Raw genomic sequence first — 27,766 nt, forward strand, 5'->3', positions numbered from 1 at the left:
TTCTAAAAAATACATACCATTTTCTGTACAACAGAAACAAAAAAAGATAGAGAATCACAAAATCAGAGTCATTGAGAGCCAGAATTGAACACTGACAACAAAATGAACAAGCACACGTGGCAAAAAACTGCGTCAATAGATTTTTTTTAATTCAAAGTGAATCTTAACAATAATACACCATTTATAAGTCTTACTTCGACACTCACCAAAAGAGTCACCTGGAAAACCCGCTTAATGTGACTAAGTAGAGAAGGCTTGGTCACACCTAAATCACTGAGAACTAGAGAGGAAATACTAACGCAAACTGTAAAGAGACATCACATCCATAGTTAGTTTCCCAGTCCTCATACTGTAAATATTGCACAGTGCAATTGCTACATGGCAAACTAGTGTAGCACAGACAAATTAAAAAAGCAAATCAAACAAATGGCAACAAAAAAAACAAAAACACCAAAGCCACAAAATAGTCTACAGGTTTTTAAACAGTAATAGCTCCGATTTCATAATCAAGTGTATTTGATGAGCCATCTAGACAGATAATTTCATAACTTGCAGCATGAATTAACTCTGCATAAAGAGATGAACACAAGCTAAACCAAAATAGAGCAAAACAAATCAAACTGTAACACAGTAGCACACCGAGACTAATACGAACCCTGAATTAACAACTCTAAAGGATAAAACCGCAGCAGAGGATTTTTTTGTGTGTGTCATAAAATCATTACAATAATAGTTTACAAACTGTTTTATCTGTTAAATGTTACACAAACCCTCCAAATGAAAACAAACATTTCTGTAAAGCAAGGTAATGGGTGGAATTCAAAACAATAGGTTGCATCTCCTCTTGCGTCGCATTGCTGGTGAATACTTTGGGAGGAACCACAACACCGATTACATTTCCCATGCGCATTATTGGCAAACTTTTTTTTAAGCGGTAATCATCTGCCAAGTTCATGTCTTGTCGTCAAAAGCTTTCTCATCCAAAATGATAACACGATTATAATCACTAACAAATAAAAAGCATACAACCATATCAGTGTTGAAACGTATCGCGCCTGTGAGCGTGCCGTGAATCCACAAGAATAAATCTCCTTTTAATGAACAAAGAAGAGAGAAAACTCAACATGCAAGTCGAGGAGTTTGTGATTCTTCAAAGCCAGTGTTACTAAATGTGCTCTGGGTGCTTGACGAAAACAAAGCGACGCACATGCAAGGTCATGTAAAGTACACATCATCTAAGAACACTTGTGTGGTGCAATGACGGCAACAATGTTTAAAGTATTGCATCTGCTGTTTCAAGCCAGTGACAATCCAAAGAAGGGTGACATGATGATGATGGTTAGCGTTATTATGAAGTGTTACGTTGGTACAATCCAACACTATGCATGGTCCTCTATTGGTTTCTACAAGCTGATCAGAGGCCAACAGGATGAAGTCTTATCTTGGGTTTCTTTACGTAAGCCACTTTGAACATTTATCTATACGGAAAAGTCTTGGGACATATCTCCTAAAAATGTCAGGGTTGGGGGGAAAAAAAGTTTCCTCTGACAGTTAATTCATCTCATCAAGACAGCTCATTGTTGTTGAGAATAATTGTCGATTTTTGCACATGTGAAGCCCTTTGAGACTTGTCTGTGATTTAGGGCTATATAAATAAACTTGGATGTGGTTCTTTCTGTGAGCAGTGCATGATGTTGATAGAGGAATGGCTGCGTGAGTTTGGAAGAATGCCAGCGGCCTGACCTGAACCTTGTCAATCATTCAACACACCGCGTGCTGAAGTCAACTTTCCCAACAGGCCTCAAAATTGGCATAACACAGGTTACTCTGGAGTCAGCCAGCCCGCTATCAACCATTTCTAGTTGTTTTAAAACACATGCACTAGCCTGTTAACTGGAACACTTGAGGGAGCATACAACTATTAGTCTAGCTTCCCACCACTGGCTGCCACTTAATAGTACCATTGAATTTTTATTTTATTTTTTTTAATTAAAATTTTTGTTCATCAGTCTCACGAACGAGTTTTGACGCCAAAAGTGAGAATGACCTCCAGATGCACAATAGACGAACTGCTTTGCCGTCCATTTTTCAAAACAAGTCTTAAAAAAGGCATCATGAGATGTGAGTCTTTCATGTACATATCTTTTTTGAAAGTATTCAATTAAAAAAAAAAACTTGCGCTACAGCTCAAGGCCATTTTGTAGGATCTCTCTGTATAAGAGGCTCGTGAATAATAATTACCTTTTGCATGTGTCCCAGTACTTATCCGTATAGCGTATTGACAGATTGAATGGATTCTAGGCCTTCCTCCTTCAATATGCATCTTGAATGTTCAGAATCTCAAGGCACATACACAGTGCTGCTCACACTGCTTCAGTTTCAGTAAGGGCCACACGACAACGGCGGCTTTCCAATTAAAAACACTGAGACGAGCAGGGCAGCGATCACAACGCAAGGCAAAGCTGATATTCTTATAACATTGAACAGATAAAAACATTCTAACAATAAATACTAGGTCAAATCAATTCAAACATTTTGGGCGATGAAAATCATTTGTGGGTAAATATTCTAATCCGCCTTCCTTTATGGTGAGTGTAAATAAATGATCATTTTCACATGCACAATGCCGTTGCGCTGGGAGAATATTCTTAACGTTATGAGTTACATTGATACTGCAAGCTACGTTTTTTTTTATAAATGAGTACGAAACGTCAATATGAAAACATACAAAAATTAAGTTATACATCGATACACATCATCTATATGTTGTGATGAGCTTCGAAGGATAGGTCGAAAAAGGATAAAATACTGATGCATAAACACACACACACACACACACACACACACACACACACACACCCCGAGAAACAACAAATGCAACTAGCGTTCGTTATCAGCAATACAGTAGTTATAATGACACTTCAAATAGAAACATGAAAAAAAAAAAAAATCAAAACCACTTCTATATTAGATCATTAGGGACCTACACAGACACACGCACACACAATTTGCAACGCGAGGCTCAAACTCAAGAGAAATCACCTAATTTCACAGCTATGGAAGTGGCAATCATTTAGCAGCTTATCTATGATACATTCAAGAAAGAAATGATACGACTTATTAATTGCCCAATAAGCTAGACAAAACCTCAGCCGTTTTTAAATATGTTTGTGTCTTTTTCTTTTTAATCTACCACATTCTACGACTATGCTCCAAGTGAGGTTTACGCAAGGAAATGAATTACAGTCTTTGGTGCTGCCAAGCAACTTCATTTGAAATTAAAGACAAATTATACACACTTAACTAAGAAACAAAACTGAAAAAACACACACATGATCTACGTGTATATATAGATATATGCTATATAAACTGGTGACACCTGCTCCCACCGTATATATTTATATATATGTATATATATCCTCCCTGACGGAATGTTTAAAAGAAGCAGTCGACACTGCGAAGCCTTTAGCCATCAACAAATGTAAAGGGAAAAAGTTAACTTTGTCACACATGCATAAATGAGAGAATTGCACACAATTAACTCACACCTCATCAAGCATTGGTACTAAATACTGTAGCTCTACAATATACGTCCATATATGTGTGTATATCGAATACTGCATGGTTTGCTCAGGCTTGGAAAAATCCATACCGTGAATTCATTTGCATTGTTTTCCTTACCTAGTCAAAGCCATGCCCACACACGTCTTAACACCGAAGAAACAAAGTGAAACGAAAATACGTCGACAAGTGTGGAGGGAAAGGCGACTATTGAGATTGTATTGCAGTTTCGTCCAACAGTACAAACAACTGTTAGTAATAAGGGTTTCACTAAATAGAAAGTGATTATCAAATATGAAGCAATACTCAGTACTTGCACGTTGTACACTAGTTCATTTGGACAAAACTAAAGTTGCTTTTTCTCCTTAAACAGCAAAACATTCGCAACCGCAAAGCATGCCGTTTTACTTGCATGAAGGGAAAAAGAAATTACGACGCACTCAAATATACACCAAAGTATAAGCGCACCGCTATCCGCGATACATCACATCCATGCAGCCTATGTGTGCACGCATATATATATATATATATATATATATATATATATATATATATATATATATATATATATATATATATATATAAACACACATGATGCATCGCGTGATTGTATATTTATATACTCACACATAGGATGCATCGAGAGATTGGAATTTCAAGTGCTGCAGTCCAGTACATTAATAGTCTTGTATATAGTCATATATAAGTACTAACATGAACAATATGTAAGGCACTATGGCTGGGGACAGTTATACAATGCAGCGAGTCTTGTCACACAAACGATAAGAGCAACATCAACGCATCGTTCAGTTTACACTTTTGCTCATGCAAGACCACATGCAGCGTGAGGAACGACCCTATTTAAAATCGCTTAGTTGACTTTTGACATTGCGAACACCGAAAGACACTGAAAAAGTACAAATACTCGGAACAAGGTACAACATACACCGTAGACGACATCTGGCAATCTGGAGCTAGAGACTTGGGATGGCTTTACAAATGTGAATGTGTCTTGCTCATGTAAGAAGGCAATATAGAAAAATAGCTGGGGTCGGGGGTGCAACGTCAAACTATTCAACACCACCCCAATTATTTACCTGTTTTGAGGAGTATTCGTAGAAGATCCAATGCAAAGGTATATCAAATGTGCAAAACACATTAAGTGTGACTTTAACGACTCATTCATTCAATCATTCATACATTATTTCCTTCAGATATTTTGCCCAAATCTCAGACATCGTTCTTTTTTTTTTTTTTCCTTTTTTTAAAGCTTGAAGTTCAATTACACCCAAGTTGACATGATTCAAAAAATAGCTTGTTTTCTCTGTGGTTGTGCCATGGTTTTTGGAAATGAAAAACCATGTTGCTTGTGGTTTAAGACAGAATTCGCCCGGCGCCTTTAGCCCTCGGGTAGTGAGAAGAGTACCTGGGCACCTATGCTCAGATGTAGGGGTACTGGTTTATTTTGGTGGGACTGAGTGGGAAACTGGCGTAGGCCGGCGAGGCAATGTAGGAATGCGGGGGGAAGAGGGGCTTGAATTGGCCTTGAGGATGCAAGGTTGGGGAGGGCAAAAGCCGCGGGTTGATGCCCACTGTGACCTGATGCACGATGCCCGCTGGGTGAGAGATGCTGTAAGCGGGCTGAAGGACGGGACGCGAGGCGCCAGGGGAGGCCAAGAGGTGGGCCACGGGCGCGGCCGTGACCAGAGGGCCAGACGGGGGGTAGGACAACAAGGTGGGTTGGGAGTGCGGGTGTCCCCCAAGGTGAGGATGGCCCGCAGAGTGGTTCGGGCTGCTGTGAGACAGGGTGAACGCGGGCCCATGTATGGTGGGGGGGATGAAGGCCTGCGGTCTGCGGTGGGCAAAGTTGCCGTTCCATTCCTGGTGGCAGGAAGTGAAATGCTGGACCTGGAAAGAGATAAAGGTCAGGTTTCAACAACACACGTCATGCGTTTGTTTGCCACTAGATGGTGCTGTATTTTCATTGCAACTTTTGAAATAAATACAGTTCAAAGCTGGAGGAAGGGAATAGATGGGGAAATAGGCTCACTGGTGGAAACAATCTGTATCAGTGGATGTCAAACTTGTGACACCAAGTTTGACCAAGGTTTGTCTTTTTCTTGCTTTACATGTTGGGAGTTTTTTATGCACTTGGATCAGTGGTTCTCTTGCATTCCAAATTGTAATCATGCCACACACACTGAGATTCATAGCGAATCTCCACTGCAGTCAAAAACACTTAGTGGCACGTGAGCATGAGGATTCCACTGCCGAAAGTTCTCACCTGCCCAAAGGCTAAGGGTTGCTGCTGCTGGGGCTGGAATGAAGGGGTGATCTTTTGGGAACTGTTGAGCAGAGGAGTGGAGTGGTGATGATGCCACCCAGAAGGGCCTCTCCCTTTGGACTGGTATGAAGACTCCAGAACTGAGCAAGAAGCCAGGGAGATACCAAGAGATGAGGATGATATTCATTTCTTGCATAAATATAATTTGTGCAAAAACCCGATGAGCAAAAGCATGTCATCGCTAAAAGTAGATGACATTAAACAACAATTGTGGCAGGAGGCTTTATCAGTTGTCTGCTATTTTCAAAGTTTGATCAGCTCCAAATTTTCAACGTGGTGGCATGGGTGCTCTGAATGTGATCTCTATGATATTAATAGACATGTTTGAGGGATCAGAGAGGAACTGGTAACTAAACTCTTTCATAGATTGAGGCCAGATCATCAGCTCTAAATAGAGCTGGTAGCCGTGCCCTTTTATGTGTGGCCAGTTGGTGGTTGGACGTGCGACATGACTGACATGAAAGGTGATATGACTGAAGGATTTCTGTGAAGGATTTACATTGCAACCTTCCCTAAGCCCAATTTTGGAAAATAAAAATAGTGTGAGGGTGCGGGGCGGCGTTAAATAAACATTCGGTAAAGACACGTTGACGTCCCACTGGCCACAGCTGTTATAAACCCTACTCATGGCGTGTGGAAAAACTCTTTTACACGTGAATGAATTGAATATTCAAACTTGGGTGTTTATGACAGCCAGGATTTGCGTGGACTGGTCGTCATCCGTGTTTTGAATATTTAATTCGAAGCAAATCCCACATGCCATGCGTAGCTTTATGAAGCTCACACCCACACAGATACACAACACTAGCAGAGTAGTTTAGAATTAGCCTATTGGCAGAAAATAAATATCCACTCCGGAAATGGGCTCAGATAAGTCAGTCAGGTCACCCATAATCACCTGGGAGAACCTCTGTGGTCGACTAAGATGACGTAATCCCAGGCCATGTGACCTGTAGAGCAGACAGCAGCAGTGGTGACTAGACTTTTGCGCTATCATGACCTAGCACTTGCTGCTCTCCGTGGCCGAGTTAGTAATCCGGGGTTCATTACTCACTTAACGATATTAACACAGACATCCACGAGTCAGTTCGACATTGAATATCAATATCATGACTGATGCATTGCTTCGTGCACTATATGTGGTCAGCATTACCTGTGTTGCCAGCTGCTTCACCGACACCAGTGTTATTGTTCTGTACTCTCATCGGAGGCACGGCGGCCGTGCGCACGGCTGGCTTGCTGGGCTGGGTTTCCAGGGCAACGCATGTAACACGAGGCTTGCAGTTTTGATTGCTATTTGCAATGTAACGCCGCTGGGGGAAGGGACTGGTGTTATTGCCGTTGGAGGCGGGTGAAATGTCCACTGTGTCGCACCCACTTTCCTGTTCGTCATCGGACATGCTGTAGGCGAGTAGAAAGAGAGGAAAAACATTACGGACAACACTGTTGTGTTGACCTAATGCCAAACATGGTCGCTTAGGACTTTGTTGTGATAGCGTAAATCGATCATACCTGTTGGGATGTTTACATGGTGACGTGCTGGACTGCACGGAGGCTGAAGAGCTGGTGCTGAGCGTGCTGTCGGGGCTGCTGAGGGAACACACTCTCTCCATACTGACGGTGCTCTGACATGCCTCGCAATCTGCACTTCCTTTACATCTGACAAAAAAAGAAAAAAATACATTTACCACAGAGCCGTAGCTTTCCTTGCTCGAGGGACCTGGCGCTCTACTCACTCGCTCATTGAGTGCCTTTGTGCGACCTCCTCTTCATCACTACTGATGCTGATGACGCTGACAGACGGGCTCGTTAGCTGCTCTTGCGAAACCGAAAGGTCCTGGCAGTCCGGCTCTACTTTGCAGCAGTTTTCGTCATCGTCTTCTTCCGCCCGCTCTGTTTCTTGCTCGTGTATAACAGCATGACCCTCTTCAGGGCATCTTGCTTCTTCCCCTGGGGCCTCTTCCACATTCTTTGCTGTATCAGCCATCTTTGGGGACTGGCATGGTAAATTTGGGTTGTTTGTGTTTTGGGAAAAGCTGCTGCCTCTGTGGGAAGAAGGAACCATGTCGCATCATGAAAAACAGCATTGATCAAATCAAATCTTCATTGGCCACTAACAAGATATTTATTAAAGCTTTTTAACTGATCTTTCAGGATAGAACATTGTGTTATTTGATAATATAAGCCTCAAAGTGTTTTTTTTACCAGCCAGGAGTGACATACCTGTTGGTACACGGCTTTGCTCTCTTGTTGGCAGCGGGCTGTGGCCACACCACATGTGCAATGCCGATGTTTATTGGCTGGTGGGCGGGCATGGTCATTTGGTTGGTTAAGAACGGCTGAGGGTGGGCAATCATTGAGCTGTAATGGTTACCATGGGGACGCACTTTCCTGCATTAAAACAGAACATTGTACAATGAGCCAAAAGCCTTTAGCACCATTACTGACAAAATGGTCTCCATCCCAAAGGACACGCATATGACTCACCAATCATTAATATTCAAGGCAGACAGCTTTCTGTGTCTGTGTTGCAACGCAACCAAATCTCACACGATAGCAAAACAACTTACGCAAATGACACCCTTACTCTACATACATGTATTTGAAAAGTTTTAAAAGTATGTGTTGAGGTACATTATTGTTAGATTGCATGACTAACACAGCTCAGATTCAGCTCACCCCCAGTCACCCACTCTTGGTGGGCCCGCCACTGTGTCAGATGCCAAAGTCGTTGGCGGTGGGGGGACTGATGTCACTTGCTGCCAAGTGGGCACCAAAATCTGCTGGGCTCGGTTCGACCAGGCCTATGCAGAGAATCCAAAAACGACACATTTATCTCATCAGTGATCATCTTCAAATACAAGGTTCATGTCATTCAAAAAAAACTCCACATTTTAGCATCTGATGTTCTAACGGTGTGAAAGCAGTACCTGCGTGATAACTCCTGGTCTGATTTGGAGGGGCTGGATTGGGGGCGCTTGAGTGACCAGAGGCACGGAGGCCTCCATTCGAACAGAGTAGCCAGCTGGTTTCACAGTGTTGGTGGGTATTCCTGAAGGGGTAAAATGTAGAATATTTAGTTACAATTGGTTTCTGAACATGGTGCAAAGCACCTTGAGAAAACTTTTGTTTTGAATAGTCTCTATACAAACAGAAAGGAATCAAATCACATAAGCGAACCTAGAATAATTTACATTACATGCATAATACATATATTTGTACTATAAACTGTGAAAAATGTACACATACTACCTTGAATAGTGGGTGGACATAAGATGAGTGCCTGTTGAAATGAATCGTTGCCTCCAAACTGTCCACTTCCTGGCTGTAATGGTATTCCAGGGTGCAACACTGAGGGGGCAGATGGTGCTAATGCCTGGAGAGAGAAAAAAATTATGAAAGATGGTTAAAAAAAAGCGTGATTGACCCATACCGCAAAATGTATTTACAACTTCAAGCATAACTAGAGTATTAAAATTCAAATGAACTGTAATGTGATCAAAGAGTGACCTAAGTGTTGCGCACGTGCTATTCAAACATGTGCTTCTGCTTCACGCCTCATACTGACTATCACTACATTCTCTCAATACTGAGAACTGGGCCTTTTTTTGTTCTGCCACAGTGTCTGCGTGGCTGCAAAGGATTGTTAACGCAAAGCCACATGTCAGAAGGTTAAAGAATAATATTACAAGCCCTCATTTGTGCAGCAGACTAGAGTAAAAATGGTCTCTTAAATAAAAAGGCTACATTGACGGGATTCCTTGGATTTAAAATGCAATCGTCAGCCATACATTCTGGTAAAAGAGACCTATTAGGGAAAATTGACTTTTGAAATTGCCTGTATACAAATGGCTGAGACTTTCAAGCTTCATTTTTCCATTATTAGTTCACGTGATAATTTTGTGAGGTAGTCAATGTGGTGGTGTTGGTGGCAGTGTATTTGTGGTGAGCCATGTGTCCATTGTATGAGCCACATACAAACACCGGTAATTCAGTGTTTGCACAATTTTAGACTTGACTCAACATTGTAATCGGAGATGGTTCCAGCCGTAAGAGGGAGCAGGATGAGCAAGGGCTCAATTGCACATGTAAGCACCGCACCCTCAAAATGTTCAGCCAGGGTCAAAATGCAGGATGTTAAATTCGCTCCAATTCTGATCATGGGGGTATTTTGACAGAGGCATGTCAGACATGTTATTAAGACAGCTGTTGTGGGTGCAAAATAATTCCACTTTGATATTTGGTGTTGTCTTGTTTCTAGATAGCTTTTATAGACTGCCTGATTTGTAGATCTGCATCATCAAGTGGCACTGACAGAAAAAGGGGTCAGCTCCTTATTTCTCCTCGGCAACAACAGATTTGCAGCGTTGCCATGACCTCAGCAATGTGACGTGATTTTGTTGCCATGACAGCAGAGCTACAAGGCAGTTAGATGAGTAAGTCTGCAGTTTTGAAATCAACAAGGGCAAGGAGATTTTCATATCTTCAGACAGGGTCTAGAAGAACTTTTCATGAAACAGAATAGAATAAAGCTTTTACTAAGAAGCTTTCAACATTACCTTCATCTCCAAGCCAGGGGAGATATTTTCAGGGTAGTTGTATTATCTTATTTTAAAAATCTGATGCAAAACATTGGATTCCAATATGCTGTGTTTTGTCAATTTTCCACACCATTCAGTGAGTTGTGGCATTTTTTGATAGATAAAAACAACTTGAAAATGTTTTATTGTCATACATTTCTGTCCCAAATGCAAGATTTACTCCTAAGCGTTGCTTAGGAGTGGCCGAAATACTTCATAGATAACAGATTCCTTTTGCTAAGCAGCACCCATCCCCAAGTGTCACGTTACATCTATTCCACCAATGAGCTGGATAAAAAGACAACTTTTTTGGCCCACGTTGACATCCCTATTTTAAACATACCGCGGGTTTCAATAAGACTGCAATAGAATGAGACAAGCGTGAACAGCAGGTTGTAATGAAGACACTTTGTCAATGGCTTACTTGAGGGTGGACAACAGTCATTTTGTTGAAGGGGTGGTTAACTGTGGCTGCAGCAGTTGGGGCCCCAGGTCGAATGAAGGGTCCCTTACTCCTGTTCGCTACCTCATACGTACTGGGGCGGGTCGAGCAAATATCCATGATGTGGAAACACGACTTGACACTGTGCGCAAAAGGTGAGGAGGTCAAATTGATGCCCAACTCAATGTGTGGTCAGCAGATGTGTCAGTGGACTTACTGGTTGCTATGAGGGAAGTCGAGCAGATGTTGCATTGTCACAAAAGGGTGACTGAGAGCTTCAGCGGGGGCGATCCTCTCCTCTGCATCGATGAGCAACATTTTCTTTAGCAGACTCACAAACTCCTGGCGGTCTGCCTTCTCTGCGAGTAAGTCGCTACCTTCTAGATTCATCACCAGGTTCACCTGGAACAAAATATTTGAACAGAATCAGTTATTTGTTAAGCTATGATATTATTGTAATATGATGCATGTTTACAGAAATTCTAAATGTTGAAACCAATTCTGATTTGAGAGAATGTGGGTGTGTGAGAGTTCTTGTCTTCTGAGTAAAGGATGACTAAACCATGAGAGGTTTTTTTTTTTTGTTTGTTTTATGTTTAACTGAGGGGAAATTTTGAAAGAGATGTGTATTCTGCTTTTCTACCCACTTATATAGATAAGCAACCACATTCTCTAAATATTTGATGTTGACCTTTGGAAGTTTCCTATTAGAAGTCAGAAAAGTTGAACATACATGCACTATGTCATCCAAACAGCTGAAGATGTACTTCCTCGCTTCCTTTGATTTCATCCCCGTCTCAGCCTCGTGCTCATCTGTAGACTGTGGAGACAGAATAGGTTTTGAAGTAGAGTGTTACTGAAGTGAAAGTATGAAGAGGTTTCAGTTGTACTATCTGTCAATAAACTGCTTCACCTTTATTCTCCAGACTGCATAAGGCGAATCTGACTCTCTGCAAAAGAAACGTGTTGTCTTTGTCCCTGCATTCAGTAAATGTTCTCCAGGCAAACCTTGCGTCTGAGAAATGTAGCGAATCTAGTTGGACAGAAGATTGGAGAGGGAAAATGACATAAATAAACAAAAATTCGGTTGAGGTAAATGAAGCCAGCAGAATTTACAGTGTTTGCTGTGATTAAAAAGGCAAGAAGAGCGAAAAAGTCCCTGACAATCAGAGTCACTGGTTGCAGATTGTCTCCGGCCAAGCACTGCATCAAACACCTTGAAGACTAAAGTTCATGTGAAACAGTTAAACCCAAATATCCCTGTGCTGATGTCTGACAGGTGTCAGGGTCTTTACATGTTAGGCTGTGATAACAAGGTCCTCCTGCACTAAATGCCAGGTGCCTTTCTTGGTTATGATGGCTCTTCGGTGGAGTGTGCCACACACACACACACTCACACACGCTCACAGGTTATGTGAGGAGGCCAGTGAGAAGCCTTGCTGACGTCAATCACACTTAAGTGTTAAGGACAACGAGCATTACAGATTCAGCACCGCAAAGAATCATGGAGCCACACAGTGCGAAAGACGTGTCACACGACGTCAATCATTGTCGCGCCAGTTCAACCCTAAATGTGATAAAAAATCCTGTTATGTCACACGATTTGCGTATGCCGGTATGTCAGAAAATAGGAATTATATGTAACATTGCTAAAAGCTAAGCTTTAGGGAATTAGGTTTTGGAAATGCAAAAACATCACTACAGTGGAAGTGGTGTAGAAACAGAACTATATGGGATGGAAAAGTCTTGTATTAATTTTCCCTGGCTGAAAAACAAGGCTATAAAATAAAGCGTTAAAAAAGTGGAACGAGGACACAATGATTTTGTTGAACTGCCTCCAAAATTAGGTTCTAGATGTACAAAAACATTCCTGAGAGTTAAAGGATTATAAAGGCACATATGGAAAGGTCGAGATGTTACAGGACCCTTACATAAAGAGGTGGAAAATCAACTCAATGTTCAATCTTGACTGTGTGGGTGATCTAATATCCTGCAACTGTTAATCAAATTAATAGTGCACAAAAACATTTAAGAGTATCAAAAATGCATTCCACTTTTGCTCCCTCTGACCTTCACAAAACATGAAGAATCAATTAAGCTACAAAATATTCTGCATCTACAAATTCACACTAAGCCCTGAGAATGTTTGTGCTCCCATCATTTAATACGTTAATCTCTGGTCAAACCATTTATTGAGCTCGAGCTTGAACGTTGGTCTGATCCTGGGGTATAAACAACTGATGTGTCTGCGAGTGGGAGTAACATATGTCCATGTTTTCAATGTAATAGGAAAAGACTCAATTTGTTTTTCATAATCATGACGCCATCTGGTTATTTGGTTCATTTCAATTCCCAAGATGTACAGCAAATCAGAATATAGAATGTAGTCGAGTCCAGTCAAATTAAGCAACACATGACTTATTACGTGTGCAGTGTGCACAAGTACAGTGATTGTTTATTAGTCCAGTGACGCTCAAAGCTTTTCACTCTATTTGTCTCTCAGAGTAGACCATCATCCAAATCATGTAACATTACATAAACATGAGCAAATATTTGGCTGATTAATATGAAGTATTTCTCAATCGTTAAGACACTATCTCATGTATTTTTATTGAGTTTGATACGGACCACACAACGCATTAAGAAGAGTAGGAGGACTCTGAGTTATAAATACAATCTGCTGTGTAAGATAGAACTAGATCCCGTGCAGAAAGATAAGTTCAAAACGGAACGGAAGGGGTGGCTCCAGCCAGATTCCCTCCGTGGCAAGTGGATGGATGACACCTCACACCAGCAGGCAGCTGTGGCCTCTTTATTTTAGTCAGCTTACTGTTTAAATTGTGTATTCACTGTATTAGCAAGAATTACAAATGTTTGTTTTGTTGATGTTATTTTTGACACTTGTCGACTTGTAGTAGTTTGTATGTTCCATTTATATCAAGGCACTCTCAATGGGACATCCTGATCATGTTTTAATCAATGTTTTAACTAGAGTTGGTTAGTTTATTCAGTTAGTTAGCTGATTCAATTGATCTGTAAGAAAAAATACTAATCTTGAAATGGCACTGACATTTCCCATTTGAAATCAAGGGTTGACAATTGAGGAAGTATTTTGGAAAATATTGATATCAACTTTGTTGTGGTGTGTTTATTTGTAGTGAGCATTATACACAGATGTAAAGTGTTTATTAAAGAAACCAGAATCCTTCCCAAGATACCAGTGACAATTCCCATTTTGCACTAAAGGTAATGTGAGGCAGCCACATGTTAAAATGCACAGTCCCAGGTGCTCTGACAATCATATTTATGTCGAAGATTCACTTCTGCCACACTTAACATGAAGAACGTTTCTGTGAACTGATCTTTGTTTCAGGTTCGTTCTCACCTATTATCTCGCTTCTTTTTCTAGGAACTCTCACATCTCCTATTTTTAGCAACGTGTATCCAAACTCATCTGCCCATCTGAGACTTTAGACTACAAGAGGTCTCCATGAAATGAGGATGCTCTCCTTAAATATTCCTAAGGCAACGTTATTTCATGGGACCTGGCTTATGCAAAATATGACTTTCATTGTCTTCTTGTGCTGTTGACCGGGGTCAAATCTGTTTTAGAGATGTTGACTGATTTCTCCTTAGCCTGACCCTGGGATGGAAACAATTTTAAAGTTGGTGATAAAAATAATTCATGGGCTTCAGAGCAGGGTGCAGAAAGGCTGAGCATCATCAGGTAGGGAGCAGTGGCACAGAGAGGCTTTGCTGGCAGGCTTTGAGGGGATAGTGCAAAGCAGCTCAGCGTAAGCCCTGATCAGACTGGTCCCCGGAAGACACCGTCAGGGGTCCACTGGGACAAATGGGAAAACCCATTTCTGCTCAGTCTTGCTGACACCAGCTGACTGCTAAGTCTACCCCCCTCCCTGACAAAAAAAAGTCCCTTCCCACCCAATAAATAATGTTGCTTGAGTATAAGACTGGGCAGGCTAAACTATGGGGGGAAAAAAAAGTGAGTCTGACAAATATGGTAAATGATATTTAATAAATAAAAAGGAAGTCAGCGTAAGCAAAACAAAAAAACAGTTGTGTGAATATGGTTGCTTACCTGGTCATACTCCAAGGCCCCGGGGTAAAGGGGCCAGCCCAGGAAAAGCTCAGCTATCACACAGCCTAGGGACCACATGTCTATGGCTTCAGAAAATGGCAATCCCAAAATAATTTCTGGAGCCCTGTAGAAATACAAAAAGAGTTCCACACATGGCATTACAGGATTGCAGTCAAGAATCACTTTCATTTTACATTCAATTAGCTTCTATTAAAAGTGATGTCGTCATGTAAGACATTAACACAAAGTGGTATTGATGATAAAAACAGACAAAAACATTTTTGAAAATGATTAATAGTCGCAACGCATAATAGAGGATTGAGGAGGATGGCTGTTAGATGTTTTAAAGTGGGAAATTGCAAGCAGTATGACTTGAGCCAGAGTGGCAGAGCATGAGCAGGCCCCGGCCAGTGGGTTAGGAGGTCGGCCAGGCTGGGATGAGAGCTTGGACAGTGTTAAATCTCCTCGTCCCAGACAGAAAATCAGCATTAGTATTTCTTCATTTACTTGGCGGCTTCCTGTTACTAGAAGTGAATTGGTGATGAGAGGACGAGAAGAGCAGAGGAAGAGTGGTTGTGGGCTTTTTGGTCTCATTATATATATATAAAAAGTAGTGGACATTAAAAAAAATATATATATATATATAAAAAAAAAAAGCTCAGATACCTCCAGGGAAAAGAAAAAAGGTCATGAAAATGGCATCAGATCACAGAACTACTCTTACGTTTGCTGGCATCTCCAACAAATTCGACTATTAATGTAATATCAATGTACTATTAATATAATGTTAAATGTGGAAAATGTACAAAATGTAAAATCAATCATTTCAATCTGATTATATTATATTATATTATATTATATTATATTATATTGGTTGAGGAAGCTTAACACAGGAGAGTAGCAAATTACATAATTACCCAAAAATAAAAACAAAGTAAACAATTATGATCATGTGCAGAAAACAATATGAATACCATATCTAGGTCAATCAGAAACATAGGAAGAAGAAAAACACAGGGAGTGGAGTCAGGCAAACAATTTCTCATCCCATCAGTATTAGGGGCAGGATTTTCCAGAGGATAAAGCTCAGGGTCGGGGCTGCATTGGGTGGGTTGTGTTGTGCCCCATGCAGGACCTAGCTGGTCTATGATGGGAAACTCCATCTAATGTGGCACAAATCTAATCTCACACGATTTACATCTTGTCGATGTAGATTGGCCGTAGAATGACAGAACTAACAAGCCAACTGCTGCCATACGCTTAAAGTCATGACAGCCCTATAAAGCCTGTCATTCATGTATGTAGCACAACTATTTTTGTTTCCATTTACAGAACTTTAAGTGAAGCCGTTATCTCACACTTCCAGAAATAGCTCCCTCATCCTCCCGCCCGTGTCCTATCAGGGAGGACCAACGTGTAAGGTGGAATCCGACCTGCAAATAAGAGCGGCAACACACGAGGGAGGGGTGTATTGTTGTTTTGTGCTTACCGAAGCCTTACACAGCTTGTCCGGATAAATAAAAGTATTTTTGGAAACGCGGGTGAGAAACATCGTCACCCTCTTGATGGAAGCAGGACGAATGTATGCACATCTCTCTTCCACCAATTGTGTAATTCCACAAAGTAATTTTCAGGTCATTCCGCATTATTATGTGGTACATGCGCAGCAGTTGCGCTCTGATCAGCCTAGGCCTTGGATTAAGGGTACAAGGCTTTGGGCGTGTGCTACCAATGTAAACCTCTTAATGTGCTGACATGGAGCCAAAGCTAAAGAAAGATTTTTGTCCCAATTCAGATTGACTTCATGTTGTCAACTTGCCATTTTCAGTTTGAACACAATGAACCTCATCGACCACCCATATAAGATTAATGCCACAGTTTCCCTAAATTACAACTCCAGCACTTCATTGGGTCTTTTTGTGACACGTAGTTTAATAAATGTGTAGTTTCGGTGCAAATGAATCAAAAGAGGTCATTTAAAAGTGAATCCCCAGTTCAACTTGCTTTTCTTCTATGTCCATTGTGTTGTTATGGAGATTAAATTTCCAAGACTACAACAACAAGGCTATATACAACCTTCCAATAGGCGCCTGAGTACAGACAAGTTGAGGGAGTATGTTTTTCTGTCCTTGGCAACAAGTCAGTTTGAGTTTGCCAACTACTACATAAGGCCTTTAGCAATGGCTGTTTTCATTTTCAAGGTGAAACCTCCCAAGTATTCATTAGACGCCTTGCCTTAAATCCATTAATTTATTGATAAAACAATAACAGTGTGGAATGTAAAGTTGATCTCTCCAGTTTTCATTTCCTCTCATTATGTGCGCTTGTATTGATAGTTAAGCCACCAACTCAGCCACAAAAGAGAAAGGTAGGCATTTATTGTGAAATAGTAGTGCAGATACTTGTTGGTATAGTAGGAAGAATACTTTTTCATAGATTCAGCGTGCTATTTTTGCTTATTTTTTTCAACGAGCAAATATATTTTATTTACAGTCGTGATGGAGCTCAAGCGCATATATTATACATTGTGCGTAGAACATATGCTTCAAAGACACTTCTTGAATGAAATATATTTAATATATTTTTCTTTTACAGCATTAGAGTGCTAATTTATGATTTTTCCTTTTTAAATTGGAGTTGACGGGGATCAAAATCTTATCTATCCCTGCAACGCCCTTTGGCAAACTATCAGACTGTTCAAATAGATGCAAAATGCACAAGAGGGTTGTTTCAAATAAAAATGTTGAATAAGGCATTAAGAGTACAATATACCCCATTAGATGAGGCAATTATTTGATCATGAGCAATGAACAAAACACACTGATTCTTTATTGAATGAAATGAGAACCGTTTTGTATTGTTAAGCTCTCCTAGAGTCGCACTGGCCAGCATCCCATGAGTTATTTTAAGCAGTTCTTTGCTCACATTCTTAAACATGCTGCTCCCTTGACGTATGCACAACATGGTTTCCACAAAACAGGCAGTTTTTATCCGGGCCGCTATTTACATAGCACGCAGTCATTGATTTCACCACTTCAGTTTTCGCTGTGATTGTTGTGATAGCGGGACATCTTTTTGAAGGCGCGTGTTTCCATTTTCCATGATGTCAAACGTAGATCTTATATATATGGCTTGCTAGTCCATCTAAATTAAACAGTGCGTGTACACTAAAATATGATCTGCTCATTGCGGCAACATTTACTTGTATGTATCAGCATATGAAAATAGAGCAGCAGAATGTCATGAATGGCCACCAAAGCGCTGAGAGGACTGCGATGACAGGCAGCTGCTCTCAACTTCCTGCCTTACAAAAGTACAAACTGTTCTATTTTTGGGCAACTTCCTGAAACAGCCTATACACAATGGTATTTGTGAAAAGATATTTGAAACTAAATTGAAGACAAAGCTGTCAGCGTTTATATAGGTGCATCACAAAGCAACTTCAGTTCATAGACCCAGGAAAAGAAAATGGAAAAAAATCTGGAATACGTCGGTTTCCACTGTTTTGGGGAAGCCTTTCTACCAGATTTTAGAGTGTGTTTGTGAGATTTTTGCCGTTTCGGGAAGAGCAGTAGTGACGTCAAAGGTCGTTAGAGGAGAGGGCTTGGGCTCACATCTCTAGATTCCTCCCCCCATTGTTTTGCAGTTTTAAAGTACAGATGTACATACAATACTTCAAAGAAACTATCAATAAAAATCCCTGCCCAATTGTATCATTGATCACCTCTAAGTAACCATTCCTCCAATACAGTGGTTGACAACCGCCAAACAAGTAGAACGAGTGCAAGCAGGGGGATAAAAGTTCCGTCAGGCATCTGGGTGTCACAGATGAGAAGGAATTTCCTAGAACCAATAATCAGTCAATTCGTTCACATTTTATGTTACATAATGCAACAAAAGCAACAGTATCATAGTTTCCTTTCCATCCAAGCTGCCAGCTATGTCAGTTCAAACACCAAAAGCCAACCGAAAATATGCATGTGTTCCGAAGTTGGTACTTCAGGTTTCCACAAGGCCTTGGGACAACAAACTACACCTGCGGGTAGCATCCGCTCAGGCCTACTCGAGCCGCGCCTTTGGATATAAAAACCACAGACGTTCACAACTAAAGATCTTTTGATTACATTACTATTAAGAGTTTGGGCGATTTACACGTAACTACCTTGAAGGAATATAATTGAGTAATTTCTTGGCCAGGCTTCCTCGATGTAATTTGATTACACAAACAACATTGGGGTTAGCACTCCAAAACTGTTTAAATCCTTTCTGAAATGAAGGCACTAAGTTAGTCAATGATTAAATCAATTTATTTGCAGACAAGTTCTTTCCCAGGCCCTGAAGCCTGAAAAAAATCTTTTATAATAAACACTGTGGCGTCACTTTTTTCAGACTCTAGTGGTATGTGGCTCCTTAGCTGGCAGGATGTTGTGCAGCATGGGACACATGGGAGATTTCCTTGTTTTGCCAGAGGAAGGACATTTTTGACCCAACAGTTTTACCTCCCAATGACAGTAAAACAGCTTGCGGTTGCACTTAAGTGAACTGTCAAAACTATCAATCCTAATTACAGCCAACAAAGTTTACTGCTTTGTACTCACCTATAGTACCGAGACTGGAGGTACGTGGAGCATACTGCTTTGGACACGTGGCTGGCCGAGCCAAAGTCTATCACCTTCACCCTGTAGGGTTGCCTCACCGGATCCACCAGCATAATGTTCTCAGGTTTGAGGTCTGCATGAATCAGACCCATACTCTTCAACTTTTTCAGAGCCGTGGCCACCTGCTGCAGCACAGGTCTGATCACTTTCAAGGGCAGCGGGCTGAACTTATTCTGCTTGAGGAAATCGTACAGGTTCTGCTCGAGCATCTCAAACACAAGGCAGGTGTGGCTGCGGTGTTGGAAGCATTCAAAGGCTCGCACCAGGTTGTGTTCGTCTGCGTTCTCCCCGCTCAGACGAGCGAGGATGCCGACTTCGATTTGACCTTGCCGGGCGTACGAAGGATGGTTCTTCAGGATCTTTACGGCCACGACCTCGCCCGTGCCTCTTTTCCAGCACTTTACCACCTGTCCGAACGTGCCGCGTCCCAAGAAATCCAGCACTTCGTATTTATTCTTCAGGGAGCAAAGAACCTCATGCTGTACGACCTGGTAGTCCCCGTCACATCCTCCAGCGACGGGTCCTGCAGCCTGCTTGGAAGTCCCTCCTCCTGCCACCACGGCCACAGGCGCTGCTGCGTTTCCTACATTCGTTGTTTGCAACATGGCAGGCAACATTGACAGTTCCTCCACAATCTGCATGGTGCTCCCTCGATTATCCAGCTCCTCACTTTTACGTTTCAGTCCACATCGCTGAGAGCTGTCAGCCGAGTTCAAACCTCCACAGTCTGATTCTGTGTCCCCCTCCCCTTTCCCGTCCTCCTCCTCTCCACCAACCTCACCTCCTCCACTGTAGCCCTCTCCCCTTCCCCCTCCTCCTGCCCCTGTTGCTCCACTGCTGCCCCCACTTGCTGTGACTATCTTCTGCTGCTGCTGATGACGACGATGATTCTGGTCCTGCTTGTGGACAACCGCTGCGATCTGCTGCTGCTCGACAGCAGCCGGGCCCAATTGGCTACCTCTTTTCCCAGGCTGTTGTCTCTGGACGCCCCGCACAATCACCGTCTTCACAGGGTACACTTGTCCTCCAAACACTTTCGCCTCCCCCGCCAAGTCTTGGCTCAAGAAGGAGCAGGCCTTCGTCGGGTGCACAATACCAAGGTTTCGCCTGTTCAGATAAGTCCGCGGATGTGCTCTCTCATGGTACACACAGCTGCTGGGCTCAACTTTGAGTTTCTTCACACTGCTAAAGGCACTTGTCTGGGTTTGATAAATGTGTGGTGGGTAAACCAAGACTTGTGAGGCCATACCTGTAAGGCAAAGAGAAACAACATTGGGGGTCAACGATACTTGGAAAAATCATTTTAGTGATTGAATATGGAAAAACTGATAAGCATTATAGAAAATGGACAAAGTTACATTCAACAAATAAAGAGAGATTTTGGTCAATTCAGAATACGGCGACCACAGACTGAAGCAAGAAGGAACAATAACATTGGTTACAAACCCACCAATCAGGATTTTGGACCAGAGAAAGATCATAAAACTTATAAATGTGATTAAGAAAAGTCATCATCGAGCAATATAAAGAGAACAAGCTGCAGTGGAGAGCTTGAGCGCACCTTTCAACTCACATCCATCTACTGTAAGCTCACCAACACCTCCACACAGAAGATGACTAATGTTGCAAAGGCTTGCCTGACCTTTCCCTGTGGTTGCAATACATCCCCTGTTTCATGTCTCCAGGCAACCAATAGGGAGGAAAAGCATCAGATGAAGACAACCAGACAAAAATAAAGTCACATGGCAGCAAGGGGTGCAGATGGACACCACCCACCTGTGTGTGTGTACCATTTCATGTTTACTGTGCCCATGGGAACGTATTACGTGTACATATGATCACCTAACAACCATTTAAAGGGGCAATGAAGTTCAATACAGTTTCTAATGAGCCTCCCTGGTAGAGCGACTTGGCACTGGGGACAATGTGTGCCATACTCTGACCTCCAACCGACTCCCATTGTTTGACCGCTCAAGCTCAATGCTTTTTACATGTTTATCAACATTTGGTCAAATAAAAATACCTTTTGGCACTTTCCTACACTTGGTGTCTATTACCTTGGTGCTTTAAACACGAGAAGACAGATTTGAAGAAAAAAAAAAAAAGATTTGCTATGTTGGCCTTTTGAAAGCTCCAAATTACAGCCTGAGCCAAAAGTGACTAGAAAAACTGGATTCATGGATTAATTAAAGTTCAGTGTTTTCTACTTGACAAAAAAGGAGCCTGATAGAAAGAAATCACTGCGTTTATTACTAATGATGAACCTGAACATTTCCAATAATTTATTGGGACCATTCATAGGTTGCAAAAACAGTGATTTATTAACATGTTGAATACTTTTGATCCAAGGTGCTTGCTTCCAGGGCTACAAATATTTTGCTGAGGTTGCCTTGCCTTGCTTGTATAAATATGTGAGAAAAAAAAGCAAAGCAATATTCTTTGGGCCAAAGCAATATGGATGAGGGGAGACAAGCACTGTGGAGTTTTTATTTTGCAAAAATGTTGGAACATTTAAAATGTTAATGTATCGTACGTGTTCTGACAAAAAGGAAATTTTTGCAAGAGAAAGCAATCGTATTGCTTTTATGTGTAAAGAAGCATTTCTATTATTGCTGCGAAACTTGATGCAAGTTAATTCTCTGAAAAGAATGGTAGTAAAAAACTATTTCATGGATAGTTTTGCAGGGGTGGAAAAAACAAAAAGTAAAACTTGATTTGAATAACAGCCATTTGCTAAGGAGAAGCAGGGCAATTTAAAATAATGAAAATTGAATTCCTGTCGAGAAAATCAGATTTCAATTTTGCCCAACCCTACTTAATAGTGTTTAATCTCAACTTTGCTGTGGTCAGCAGAAAACAGCATGCAAAGCCTTTTACCACTAACATTATACAACCAAAGACAAAAACATCAGCTGCCAGCAAGATAAACCCTAAAGAAGTCTAGATCCCAAACCCTGGAAGAGCATCTTGACAGAGACTCTTCTTGCACCAAAAAAATAAAAACCCACCATATACTTAAATTATGAGACGCCGGACATAAAATGAGTAACATAAGGCAGTAATTGGTGGGAAAGGAAAAGAATAGCAGCTGCTTCTATTCTTATGAGCAGACGCCAGATCCTCCCTTGGTCAACCATGAGGCTTCTACTGTGGCATTGCATTACAGCCTTCAAAGCCTTCCACCGACCTTGAGCTGCAAGATAATTACTCACGAGTAACCTTATGACAGTAGTCGACTCGAAATTTAAACCAGAAAGAAAATCAACACGTCACACCTGTCTGTGACAAGCAAGTGGTACTGAGTGAGAAAGTGTAATTGATATACTGTGAATAACAGTCACAATGTTTACATGCCATTAATATTCTGGTTAAGGTCAAAGTTTTAGTTTCGGAAACATTTCGAATAACCTTTTTTCATGCGTGAGCTGACAGAGTCACTACCAGTGATCAATCTGAATCTTCCTGTCTAAACCATTTCTTTCTGCACTAAAAAACAAAAAACAAATGGGCATGATGTATTCCGATACACATTTATATGATCAAATAATCAGGTTAGAAAAGGAGTAATCCAAGGAAAAAGGAGTAACCCAAGGATCTCGAGGATTCTGAATTTTTAAAAACCTTAAGATGAGTATATTGGGGGTTTTGCTGTTGGCTTTGCGGAACCGGAATAGTCCTAATGTAGTTGTTAAAGAAAAGTCTGTGGATAACAGGTTAAGCATAGCAGCATTAAAATGGAATAAGCCTTCCACACACTAAGCAGCTCCATCGCATTCATCACATATAACCATGAAACTGTGCGACACACGATTAAGGGAATCGAAGGTATCACAAAGTACACCATCTCGTGCATACAGCGAATCAGCTAACAGAGGCAAAAACTGACCATGGCTGTGTGGTTAGACTTCACTATTCAAAGTAACACAAAAGCTGATCTGTTTACTGCAGATAACATTTGAACATGTGATAATGAAATGTAGCATAGTTCAGCGCCGTGTCAAGGAGATGATAAAGAGTTTACACAATGAAGATGGCTTTACGATATAAGATAGGCCGGACCTACACGTGTTTTTATTTCTCAACCTGAGAGGTGGTGTGCCTGATTAATAGCTGACCTTTAATATGCACATAAAACCGTGCAGTTTAGTTGTTTGAAAAAGGCTTTTGCAATCATCAGAATCAACAGATTGTTTATTAGTTACTAATATGAGCCAAATCTGATATTGTAGAGGTGGGCTTTTTTTTTTTTCTTGCAATCCCTCTGCTTTAAGACTGTTTGCTGCAAATATTCACAAACGGGCTCACAGTGTCTCGTGAAAAAGATCTTCTTTTCTCAAAAGCCTCTCTATTTTCCGAGGAATGTGAGCACATGGGATTTCTCATTACTTGCATTTAGAGGTTCTCAGCTTGTTGGATTAGTTCTCGTACACAGTCAATATAAAGAGCAGACCGAATGTTCAGGACACAGCATAAGTTGACATCTGTGTAAAAGGGACAGCTGGAACCAAGAGGCAGCGTCACACTTTAAACCAACGCTGCTGCTGCCTGACACGTCATGCCTCTAATTGTAAAAGGCCTTGCAAAAAAAAAAGAAAAAATCCCACACTGGGTGGGCACTGGCTGCATAATAACAAAGACAATGACTGTAAAGTGAAGGGTATTTTTATTTTTTTTAAAGCAGGGGTCAGAAAATTATCAGCACAAAGTATAAGCACCACCACTGAGCTGTGAATATGCTGCCATCAGTGAATAATTTGCATGTTGCGAGTCCCTAAAACAAATATCCTTCTTGATTACATTTAGTAGGACTGTAACGATATAGTGTGCCTCTTAACAATTCAAAATGTATCTTGATATATCGGGAGTATTCAAAGTACATTTTCATTTTCAAATAATCTGTATCATGCGAAATCCATTTTATTTAGCTTTTCAACTCTTATTTCTCCCATAAACAATGCAAAGTGGTGTTTTCCTCAATTCATCAATCTCAACAGTCAAGTTTTTCTGAAGAACTCAGAGCAAAAAGTCTGGGACTCGCCAACCATCTCTGTTCTGAACCGGGGAGCCAAAATGCTCCAATACTGACCTCGAAGGGGTCGCAGTTTCAGGGTTATTAGTCATACGAGTCATGTTTCTTTCTCTCGTATGGGCTTTTTTTCCTAATGTAGTTGAACATTAGCAGTAGCCACAGTGTTGCTCATTTTGGTCAAATGGCGGAGTCATCAACTGACTCAGACCAGACAAAGTGGAAAAAAAGATATGAAAGCATTTTCAGTTTCTACTTATGTGGAAACTCATGTGTACAAAAATCTATTTTGATCATATTAAATCATGACCCCTGGTCAACCCTGACATAATTTAATGCCAAGTAACATTTCTTGATCAACATGCTTACCCATTCATTCACCAAGAAAAAAAAAACCTACAAGGTAGTCCAATCCAATTATCTGACTTGTCTTAAAATAAACACTGTGCCTGTCCTGTCCTACAAAGAATGTTGAATGTTTACTTCTGGTGGAAATGTTCCACCCATCTGCACAGCTTTCCACAGAAATTCCAAGATTGTCATGGGGGCTGGCTGTTATATTTTCCACCTTAAATGCAGACGAGGTTACCGGGAAACCAGCCCTTTATGCGGAAACACAGTGCGAGCACATGTTGCAAAGCCAGTGGGGTGTGTCGTTAAATGTCGATGCTCTCGTCACCTCCTAAAACCCTTGCTTTGGATATCCTAAATAAGCGAGATTAAGAACAACAAATTACTGCTTATGACGATTCATGTTTTAGACAATGGTCGATGGGAAAAGGAGTCCCTTCCTTAAAAGAACAAAGAAGCAAGGATAAGAAATAAATTGCAACCAGTCTGGGAAAGTATTAACTGAGAGCCTCTTTGTATTTACAGATACAGTATGAGATGACTGGAAAAATAAAATTGGAAGCAATGGAAGCTTTTAGCCTTGTTTTCAAAAAGCACTCTTGAGTTACGGGTAGAAGCATGAAACTACAGGAAACTATGAGGTGTCCTTGTGGTAGACTTGGCTAAGCAATACGAGAGCAGCACTCCTACAATATCTACTATATTAAAGCGAAAGGGGTCGATAGAGTCCATGGCACCAGCCGAGGGTGTTAAAATAATTTCTAAGATGCACAGAGGCGCCCATGAAAAGGTCTACAAGCTGCTCATGGTGTGCTTGACTGAGAAAGCAGCACGTGGGAGATAATGTGACGATGAGTGTAATGTGTGAGAAGGCAGAAGCCATTTACGCTGCTTTGCGCTAGCAGAGCCCAGGCACTTCAACAGGGCGAGTTGATGAAAGGCAGTCTGGCTTCGTTTGAAAATGTTTATAAGAGCCTTCATTCCATTGGCAGTTACGGTGAGGCAGTGAGCACTGATGCAAAAGCAGCGGAGGTTACCTCCAAACATTTGGCAAAATTGTAGCAGACAAATGATACATTCAATGAAGTTTCCAACTTTAATGAGAAAGCCTGAACAATGTAAAAATATATACGTATTTTGAGATTTCCATTTCATTTGCGATCATTTTATCAAGGTCCTCTTTCCATGTGTTAACATGAATCAAACATCCTATAGACAGGATGGTCTGTCCAAACTGTGGATCAATTTAGGTATTGCGTTATGTACCAAATGCAATACCTTTACAAAGATAATAGCTTTACTTAACACTGTCAGAGAGGTACACATTATTGAGGTTGTGGAACTGTACTGAATTCTCTTATGAGCTGCCACGAATATGTTTTCTTTATTTGTTCAATACTTTTGAAATATTTCATCACACTCCACCAAACAATAAGGTCACTGAAATAAAGATGACGTCATCTCCTCAATTTGCCCCAAAATAATGATGTGCTTTTCAGGCATAACTTGCCCAAAGAAACCATTTCTGCAATGTGGCTTGCGATGAAAATGAGTTTGACAGTCACACTACTTACCATCTCCTGAAGTGGGTTTCATTAGCTGTGCCTAATTTTGTGGCCAGTGTGGGAGGCAATACAACAGGTGCCCGAGAGAAAACCAGCCAGTCACGTAGAAAATCTACATCTATAAACCACACTAACTTGTAAATACTTTCAAATATTAAAGAGTCGATGGCCGGTTATCTGAACACAAGCTATGAGACTGAATTTGGTTAAATAACAAGATAATGTATGCACTTGCAAAGGTTCACTGAGCTCAAAGGTCTTCCGTGTTTGTGTTAACTTGCCTGTTGACGTTTTAGGACAAATAATGGATTGTCACTATGAACGCAATGGGACACAAAAATCACAACATGACCGGGTTCGTTTCATCCACGTAGTAGAAAGTGATATTGTCATCACGATGTATAAATTGACGGATCCCCATGACAACACAGAAATGAAACACCACACACACTTGCGTTAATCGTTACAACCAACGTCACAATCACATAGACGTACTAGAAGTGCTCCTACTGATCAAGTAGTAAATACTTAATCGCAGCAAAATGATCGTTTCGTTACCACAAAGTCACGATTGCGTGATTAAAACCAAAACAGACGCGCGAGCCAAGTTTGTTGTTAAGTTACGGCAGTGTTACGTCACGAGCAAACTGCTTCTGCAATATCAATTTAATCGCACTCACGGTGCCTCCCGTCCACGTACCTTCACATAGAGTCACAATAAATATAATCCAGGGCTTTTCTGAACATGTTACGGACTTATAAATCCATAGCATGTACAGTTCGCCTGCACTGCTGCCATCTTGTCCTAGACGACAGGAAGGGAGAGCTCCCCCTCGGTAACGCCACCATCTCCCACATTGCAAACGTCAACTGAATCCCGCATATGAACATCCAGAAATATCAAGCCGTGCTCGGGTGAGAGCTACGCGGGTCTAATGTGTCTCCCTCCACTTTTGGGAAGGTAGCCCATCTAAGAAAGGGTGGCCGTCCCCCCGTCTAGATGCGCTGCTCCGCAGCCCTGCTAGCCTCCAACATGTCTCTTTTCTCTGTCTTCAACCCAGCGAGAATGTTTGTGAGCTGACGGCATTGACCAGACCACAGCAATCCATCACAGAAAACATCGATGCAGAAACACGGTTTAAA

General features: G+C 41.3%; 1 protein-coding gene across 3 annotated transcripts; it reads right to left on the reverse strand.

Moving 5' to 3' along the window:
- Positions 1-127: 127 nt before the first annotated feature.
- hipk3b (homeodomain interacting protein kinase 3b) lies at positions 128-27,672 on the reverse strand. 3 transcript variants are annotated; one of them, XM_085906985.1, is made up of 17 exons: positions 27,324-27,672; positions 19,622-20,930; positions 15,024-15,147; positions 11,841-11,960; positions 11,661-11,747; positions 11,145-11,329; positions 10,910-11,069; positions 9,158-9,281; positions 8,836-8,957; positions 8,585-8,709; positions 8,129-8,296; positions 7,642-7,950; positions 7,418-7,564; positions 7,059-7,306; positions 6,804-6,855; positions 5,846-5,985; positions 128-5,469 (listed from the first exon to the last, which is right to left on the reverse strand). In XM_085906985.1, exons 1-17 carry the CDS (start codon positions 27,394-27,396, stop codon positions 4,961-4,963), a joined length of 4,002 nt encoding a protein of 1,333 aa, XP_085763111.1. In that variant the 5' UTR covers positions 27,397-27,672; the 3' UTR covers positions 128-4,960. The 3 variants fall into 3 exon arrangements, with proteins under 3 accessions (XP_085763111.1, XP_085763113.1, XP_085763114.1); XM_085906987.1 differs by lacking the exon at positions 27,324-27,672 and adding an exon at positions 26,633-27,285; XM_085906988.1 differs by lacking the exon at positions 6,804-6,855.
- Positions 27,673-27,766: the final 94 nt, after the last annotated feature.

This window comes from Syngnathus leptorhynchus, chromosome 3 (assembly GCF_054491065.1).
Source record: "Syngnathus leptorhynchus isolate UIUO chromosome 3, UIUO_Slep, whole genome shotgun sequence".
In the NCBI taxonomy this organism is placed as follows: Eukaryota; Metazoa; Chordata; class Actinopteri; order Syngnathiformes; family Syngnathidae; genus Syngnathus; species Syngnathus leptorhynchus.